The following is an 8,965-nucleotide window of genomic DNA, read 5'->3' as shown; positions in this document are numbered from 1 at the left end:
ATAAAAAGTTATTCCTGATCCATGATGTGAGACGGATTATCCAGCTTTGAGTGAAATGGTGATAAACTGCTTAGCACGTGTGCACAAATCCCTTATATGTAATACTTTTCCTCTTTCTTCGTTACATTTTACATATAACCTGATTGTATTAAAACATTTTAATGTACTTGTGATCCGAGTTTTTGTTGCAAAGAGATTGTTCCTCATGGATGTTAAGACTGTTTTTGTCTTGGGAAAAGCCTAAAGTTGTGACTGGCATTGACTGCACTAATCCTCTTTAAAACATCGGTCATGATGTAGCATGACGTAATATGACATAACAAATCTGCATTCTGCTTTGGGAGAGAATTTCACTCATATTTACTGTGTCAGCCCATTACATTATATATTACATAAAAAAGCATCCAAAATGGATAACTGCTCACATCTTATAAGATTTTTTTTGTCCGTATGACACAGAATGACAACTCAGGATAATGATTAGAGGTTAAACCTACGAGGGAAACAATTGTATTGTACATTTAGTCATTAACGTAATGTTTAACAGGAAGAGTAAAAAACACTAATATCAGAAATGTTATTTAAAAATAATATATATATATATATATATATATATATATAGTTAAAAGTATTAAGTAGTAAGTAAAAAAGTATATATCATTTTAATTATTCATAATTTAAGTTAAATGTTAATAACTAAAACTATTCCCCACCATCTTCATCATTACTTTCTTAGACCCTATGAACTACATTTGTCACCTTTTAAAGCGATGATCTTGTTTTACTCTTATATTTTACAAACTTAAAGCTACATGTGTTAATATGAATGTGTGGAGTGAGTGCCGTAATATTTGTTTTTTTATTTAATACAGAACGTAACACTGGAGGGTGCTGTTGTATAAGATCTGCAGCCTCCATCTGCAAACAACAAGCTCAGTCATTGCACAATCTCGCTGCTTGCTCTCATGTAATATACTAATTCAGAGGTTTCATAAAAACAAATGTCAGTTAATAAAGTGAGGCTCGTAGCACCAAACACTTTATTGTTGTCTTTTATTAAGCATCAGACAGTAAAAGGAGAAAATTGCTTCCAAATTGCAGATCATAGACATTTTCCTATAGCTTTTTAGATGATATTTACAAGTTCTGTGTGTCAAAGTTTAATAGCGCTACATGCGTTGAACAACAGGAAACCACAAAGATAATATTCTACAAAGTCAACTGGTACAAAGTATGAAACTTTACAAAACAAACATTTCCCCAGACACAGTAAGGGCAGCATACAGACCTGTGTGAGTTAAACAGAGGTGATCAATTCCCTGAAGATGGGGGAAGATTTGGAAAATTATATTACCGTGTCCGTATTTGGCTTAAACCTCTAGTGTGGCATATTGTGCTTAAAGAAAAGGACAAAGGATGACATTATTATAGCATGTGCTTTTGGAAATTGTACTGGAACCAATGAGTACCTTTGTATGTTGACATTTTTATTTGCATGGTCCCTAGACAGCAGATGATTTAATATAGAGAAATCAATAAAGTGCAGTTCAGAAAACAAGAAAGAAAAGATATAAAAAGCAATAAAGACATTTTTAACATTCCCAGGAAAGAGCTGTAACCATTTAAATAGTCCAAAGAAGTAAGTCCATTGTGTCAGTATTTACTGCATGTCTGACTGTTGTGTGATGAATGTTAATGAATCTTCACTGTGTAAGACACCCTCCCTTTTTATCTTTCTAGTCTTTTCTTCTGTTTCTAATGCCTTGACAAGTGAAAGTCATATCACCATTTGTCAGTTTGACATTTTGATGCAGGGCCCGGCTGCAACAGATCCCACACACTAGTGACTGTATATTTTCTCTTTTGTCAGACTGTTTTGTAAAGTTTCTTCCTCAGAACTCCATGACACCGTCTGACCAAAGACATTGCTGTAACTGAGCCTTTCCTGCTGGCCCAGACCCTCCCTTTGCATGCCCGGGATGGTATTTATAGAATCACAGAAATGAACACATCCTCAACTGCCATTTTTGCATTGTCATTCTGCACAAAAGACTCAAGCATGAGGCTGGTCCTTGTAATGGAAAAACACACGAGTGCTCTGTGCATAATCTGGCTGTGTAACTTAGCATCTCAGTGACAGAATATGATGGCAATTGTCCCGTCCGAGGGGATGCTTCACCTCCTAAAGCGAACTAAATAGAGCTGGGACAGCTCGCACATAGTGATGTTTTGAATGATCGTATTGTCTGTGTTAAAGACTTGAAGTTGGACATGTAGTGAAAGAGCAGAGTGCTACAGCCATCGTTAGGGATGTCAGTTGTAATCGGGCTGACAGCTCTGCTGCACAGCTCTCTCTGTCACTCACCACTTGTTCCTATTCCATTCACATTTCACACTCTCTCCCTCCATGGGAGAAGGTGGCTGAAGTGAACATATACATCATAGCAACAGCACCTTAGTTTCAGGCGCACATTGCTGTGGTGATGCACTGTCTTGCTGAGACGGGTGCATGTTTCTATTAAAAAAGAGGGAGCGAAATAAAGGGATGATAATTCGAAAAGTCCCACAATCAAGTTTTCTGTTTACATAATTTCTTCAACAATTCAGTCTTCAGCAGACTGAGGCCACAGGTGAGGAGGGACAAACATATATAAATGAATGACTGAATGACTCCATGAAGAGAATGCAAACGCTGTTATATTACCTATATATATATGTTATATTACTCCATCTGTACAAATTAGGCTCCTTGCTCGCATCAAATGTGAGCCATCCAGTCATCTCAAGCATTGCCATGGAAACAGTGGTTGTTCACTCTGCTGAGTGAGTCGGCACCTGTTTGTTTTTTGTGGATTGGGCCTTTTTCATGTAAATGTTCGGTGTATTTAAGTGTAACTGCACAGGAGACACATTAGAGGGAGAGTTGTGGATACCTAATATAGCAGTCTGAGAGATTGATGACCCAGTTCTCTGCATGTTTATTTGCTGTACAGTTTGTTTAAGTGTCATTCGGGCTCGATTAGACAGGGTTCAGTGACAGATTCAGTATACGGGGCAGGCGTTAGTTAAAAGCAAAAGCACAGAAATAGCTAATTCATATTATGTCTAATGCTTGCAAACATCCATACAGAGTAAATACTACTTAAGCATAAAGATTCACTACTAAAAATAGATGCTTTCTAGCATGCTTGCATGATATGTTGTAAAGTTAATAAGGGTTCCATGCTTGCGTGATTAATGTAACAAAGAGCACGAGAGCACCTGATGAACAACAGATTGGTAATATGTCTGGAGTCAGGTGCTTACATAAAAGCAGGCTGCAGGATATTTGGTTGAACTAAAGTGGCCTAAGATACCGGCATGCTGTTCATGTGCTTGAGAGGCGAGCTGTACGTAGCTGCGAGGTGGCTTTACGTCTGTAAGAGATGTCATGTGAACTCGTATGAGCATAATGTTTTGGATTTCTGGAAGCGAACCACTTGCCAAATCCATAGTGTGTAAATAATCAAATTATCTTTTGAAACGGATGTAAAATAAAGTGCCGTGTTGTCTCTTCATTTTCCTTCTTTCCTCTCTCTTCTTTCCTCGTCAACAGCTTTCTTCTTCTGAGGCCAGTCCTCTCATCTGTGCATTCTCTAGCTTACATGTTTGTGCCGAATGAGCAAGTATGGCTCCCTGAAATATATCAGATTCTGCTGTTTAGAAAAGGAATGCTTACATTTCTAACATTTAGAGATAAAACAGTAAAACTTACTATCCTCTATTTGAGTTATCAGAAAGAGCAGTTCTTTGGTTCTTCACATTGCACAAAGGATAGAGGAACAGACATTTACAGTGAGACAGTAGCAAACAACACAAATTTATCTACTACAGTATATTGTCTAATAAATGCAACTCCATCAAAATAATGCAGTACATACATCGTAATGCAAAACTATGAGATTAGCACAATATATTTGTCTAACAGAGTCCATTATTTTAGAAAATATCTTAAAAATATAAATTATTTTGATACTTTACCTTGTACAATAAATGTGTTTTCTTGTTATATTCTACTTTTGTAGTTATACATGTACATTATTCACACTCCTACAAAACCGGAGGTTCAACATAGAAAATCTTTGTGATTTTCAGTGCTGTCTGTCCAGCTATAGTGATGCTCATAAGCACTGTCATTTTTTATGAAGTTCAGATTTTCAGCTACAATAGGAATGATGACTCCACCAAAACTCCTTTGAGAAAGTTTTGAAATAACACAAGACTTTTGTTTGACTTTCTCCAGATTCAAACTGTGTACACCAATCTGAGGAACACACAAAGACATTTAAGAAACAATCAAAATAAGTAAACAAACAAGAATAAAGAGTTGTTCATAATAAAAATAATTATCATGTTAAGGTGCTCTCTCTTGCCAGCAGTCGGGCACAATGGGAACAAGAAGGAAATCGATGGATGCAGCCTCACAGTGTCTCTCTGTGTTGTCGAAATGTATTCTGTGCAGTAAAAAATATCGACGAGCAAGACACTAAACTCCTGTGGAACAGAAACAGACTGACACACTTGATTCTCCTCTAGTTCACACTTAAGACAAGAGACCAAGAACGCTACATAACAATAAATATACTGTATATGAAAGATGATCATTGTACACACTTATATATGTGCTGTCTATCTGTCTGTCTGTCTAACTCTCTCATACAAACACAAACATAAAACATGGGTAACAACATAAACTAAGGCCAGTTTTGAGGAAGGAAGTTAAAGGAAGCAAACTATACATTTTTCCACACTGTTGCCTTTGTAATGTCATAATTACACATCGATAACCATGACTTAAAGAAAAATGTAAGTTCCTCCTTCACACTACAACATAGTTGTTTGGACTATCTCAGCTGAATGAGTCTCCCAGTTTGCAGTACCATGTTTCAATGCCCTCTGTGGTTTGCTACTGTTTGGACAGCTTTTGCTATAGTGGCTTTAAAGTGGTATCCAGGGTCAGAAAAATAGGTTTTTGCTTATAAAAAATTATATTCTGTACTCTTACAACTAGGCTGTAATTATTAGATGATAATCTGGGCTAAAACAAATGTATAAATAGTAAAAATTATCATACGGGTGTTCCTTGCTATTTTTAAAACCCCTTCAGATCAGAGTCCTCTGCTAAATTAATTTATTCAGGAGTTCTTGGTAGCAAAACACAAAAATCTTTCCCATTGTCCACAACTATTGTATTTTCATGGGAGCTGCACTTTGTATTGTAATTTTTCAAATATTCCTGCAAATGTTTTCAGTGCCTTTCATATTCATGGGAAGTTCAGTTCACTGTGCTTCTTTTTTCCCTGTCTGCCTCCTCCTCTCCTTAATGTTTCCTCTGTGGTCTCTCATTTATTGTAACTTTAAGCGTTAGAGTGACCCTTCTCTCCCTGAAGTGGCTGTAGTTCCTGGACCACATGGTTCTCCTGCCCTTCTATTGGCAGTGTGCTGTTCCCCAGCTTTCTCTGCAGGCCCTCTGTGTGGTTGGACCCTTTCTGGTAGCTGGAGTGATGGCCAAACTTGGGGCTGGCTTTTTCCAGGAGTCTTTGGGATGGGTTGGTGCCTGAACCGTCATGCAGGTGCTCCTCCTCATCTGTGTCAGCATCAATGAATTTATTAATAGATGCATCGTGGAATGTGAAGATGCCGGGCTGTAAATTCTCCGGGGGGGTCTTGGTGGGTGTCCTGCTGCTGGCAGTTGTGTAGACGGACACCTCAGGGCTCTGGACTGACGAGCTGTCCGAGAGGGCCCCTGTCCCTGAATCCTCCCCACCTCTGAAGTTGACCTTGAGTGAGCGGCTTTTTAGTGGGTTTTTGAAGCGCGGACCTGTGGGGCTGTCAGAATATGGCCTGGACTTGGTGCTTTGTCCTGTCTGGGGTGTAGTGTTGCCCTGGGATCCTTCATGCTCATTCTCCAAGGTGGGCTCCAGGCTGGGGTTGGTGCTGACCCTCCCTGGCATGTTGCTGACAGGGCTGTGGGAAAAGCGAGAGCTCTCAGGGAAGTCAGTGGCACAGCTGATGAAGCTGTCAATGCTGGACATACTCCTCATGTCTGTAACTGCTTCTGCTGTGCTAGAGATAGGTTCAGCGGGGATGCTTTCCATCTCAAATTCAGCTCTCTGCCTAACTGCTTTGGACCCTTTTTCCTTGCTGTTGAGGTTGGGTTGTGACTGGGTCTTGGCCATTTTGTTGTACATCTCTTCCAGTTTCTGGGCACTAAGATGCTGAGGGCTGCTAGAGGACTTGGCCTGCTCTTGGTAGTTTGGTTCAAGGGTCTTGATGGGGCTGCTGGGGCTCATCTGTGACTTGAGTTTGAGTGCCCCTTTTGGCTGACTAGGAGACACATGATTGTCATGAACCTTCTCCTTCTTTCCATCAGCGTTTTCCACCATTACATCCATTAGTTCTACACTGCGGCCAAATGCCTCTTTAAGGTTCATAGAGACAATGCTACCATTTCTCTTGGCCCTCTCCAGAGCCTCCCTTCTTTTGATGGCTTTCTCCTGCCTCTTTTGCTCCTTGTAGAACTCAGAGAAGTTATTCACAATGATGGGGATAGGCAAGGCTATTACCAGTACTCCAGCGATGCAGCACAAACCTCCAACTATCTTTCCCAGTAGAGTTTTTGGGTAGATATCTCCATAGCCTACTGTTGTCATAGTAATGGTAGCCCACCAGAAGGAAGCAGGGATGCTTTTGAACTTGGTGTCCTCTTCATCCTTTTCTGCAAAGAAGACCAGACTGGAGAAGATCATGATGCCCATGGCCAAGAAAAGGATGAGCAGGCCCAGCTCATTATAGCTCCTCCTAAGAGTGAAGCCCAGAGACTGAAGACCTGTGGAGTGACGAGCCAGCTTCAAAATACGCAGGATACGCATGATTCGGAAAATCTGAACCACTCGACGGACATTCTGAAATTGCAGCACACTCTTGTTGGATTCTGTTAGGAAAATGGTGACATAGTAGGGCAAGATGGCCAACAGGTCGATGATATTCAGAGGACCCTTAAAGAACTTCCACTTGCTGGGTGAGGAAAGGAAGCGAAGCAGGTACTCCATGGTAAACCAGGCAATACACACAGCTTCCACGTGGGCCAATTGTGGGTTGTCTGAGGACTGCCCAAACTCATCGGTGTCCTGCAGCTCCGGAAGGGTGTTCAGAGACAAGGCAATGGTAGACAACACAATGAAGAGGATGGAGACAACTGCCAGGATCTGAAAAAAAACAACAACAATGAAAAGTACTGTGGAATACACATTAATGTCTGAGGAATATACCCCAGTGCTGTACCCAGCTTGTGCCATTTTTTAAGGATACTATTGTTGGTCGGTACACCACTGAAATAGATCCAGATGGACTGCTATTAATTTTCTACAGACATTCAAGGTTCCCAGGAGATGAATCCTACTGACTTTGGTGATCCCTTGACTTTTCATCTAGTGCAATCATTAGGTCAAAATTTTAAAATGTCCAATACTTTTTAATTTTTTACCATATCCCTGTAAAACCAAAGATATTTCCATTAGTCTTAGCTGTACGTGTGTTTAGAGCAAATTGTAAAATATTAGCATGCTAAATTTAGAACGCTGTTCTGCATAACCTCGCAGAGCTGCTAGCATCTCCGTAGACTGTTAGTCTTGTTTTTGTTCTTGAGGGTGACTTTAAAAAAAAACAGCTCTCCTATAAAAAGTTTGAGGTGTTTAGGTCAGGTGATCAAATACTTATCAGGATGTGCATAAAAGATATGGATGTCTTCAGACTAATTGCCTGCAATCCAGTCTTTTCATCTTTGTTGAATAAGCTGCAAACATTTGATCATCAGTACAGTGATGAACTGATGATGGCTGCCTAGAATGAAATGATTAAAAGACTTAAACATTAAAAGACCATCACTCAGTATGCAATAACTCTGAAGCCATCTGTTTTGTGTTTGTGTGAGGGTCCTTCTCATTACCTTGAACCTGTAGTTGGCATCACAAGTTACGCTTTCAGTTTGAAAATGATCACAATTATACTGACAGTAAACAAGAAAAAGTAGGTCCATGCAGTATTTCTACACATTATACATTTGAAGGAGTAATTTCCCTTCTCTTTGCATTTTGCAATGTTGAAAGATATGTTAAAGGTTGAATGTGACAGTGGATGACCAGTGGAGCTATAGTTAGCAGTTGCCTGCCCCTGAACTACATGCTGAAAGTTAAAACGCTCCACCAAAGTGAAGTGTTTTAACGATGTCAGAGGAAGAAGGTCAGTCCCATGAGAAATTCCATTTCAACGTGTCGAACTGGTGTGATTCCATTTGTGACGCTAAATTGCTTTTCAGAACTGGCTAAAATATCCCAAGTAGTGATGGCATTTTCTGATGATATTAGTTCACAGCCCATTTAACTTTCTGGCAACTTTATCAAAAGTATTCACAAAATGTCATGTCAGCATTTCAAAAGAAATAAGGTCAAAGCTAATGTGATCTCTGGGGTGGATGTTTTTTCTTCTCTTCAAGTTTTGACAGACAGTGAAGGAGGGAGACGAGACAGAGAGACTTTCAGATTGTATTGATACATTTTTAAAAACCCCTGGAACACTTCTCCCTGTCCATTTCTTTTCAGTCTGTTTCAACCCTTCAATGCCCAAGGCTACAAGATAACCACAATGTTTTACTTGTTTTACAAAGCAACCCATGCGTAGTCAGTGAGCCTGTCTGACAGAGACCTCTGAAGCATTGAGCCACCTACTAATGATATAATCTGCTGAGTACAATAGGGTTTTGTCATAGTGCTGGGGATTAACAAGGCCACACAGTTGTGGGTGTGTAGGTGTGCCACACCTATTATTCCTGTCCCGGAGTAAGTGTGAAATCCAACACAAGGTCACTGTGGAGGCTGTGTCCCAGGCCAGTGGCGAGCAGGATTATTCCCTGGCAGCAATCGGCTAC

The 8,965-nt window shown here is 40.0% G+C and overlaps 1 protein-coding gene across 1 annotated transcript in view; it reads right to left on the bottom strand.

Annotated features, from left to right (window-relative positions):
• Positions 1 to 1,036: 1,036 nt before the first annotated feature.
• The window catches only part of LOC127371950 (potassium voltage-gated channel subfamily B member 1-like), a 39,469-nt gene continuing 31,540 nt past the window's right edge, over positions 1,037 to 8,965 (bottom strand). Inside the window, exon 3 of the mRNA XM_051415197.1 lies at positions 1,037 to 7,247. Coding sequence (XP_051271157.1) covers positions 5,397 to 7,247 — 1,851 coding nt within the window. The 3' untranslated portion in view covers positions 1,037 to 5,396. The remainder of the gene's footprint in view (positions 7,248 to 8,965) is intronic.

Source organism: Dicentrarchus labrax, unplaced genomic scaffold (genome assembly GCF_905237075.1).
Source record: "Dicentrarchus labrax unplaced genomic scaffold, dlabrax2021, whole genome shotgun sequence".
Lineage (NCBI taxonomy): Eukaryota > Metazoa > Chordata > Actinopteri > Moronidae > Dicentrarchus > Dicentrarchus labrax.
This window is presented reverse-complemented; position numbering and strand designations above follow the sequence as displayed.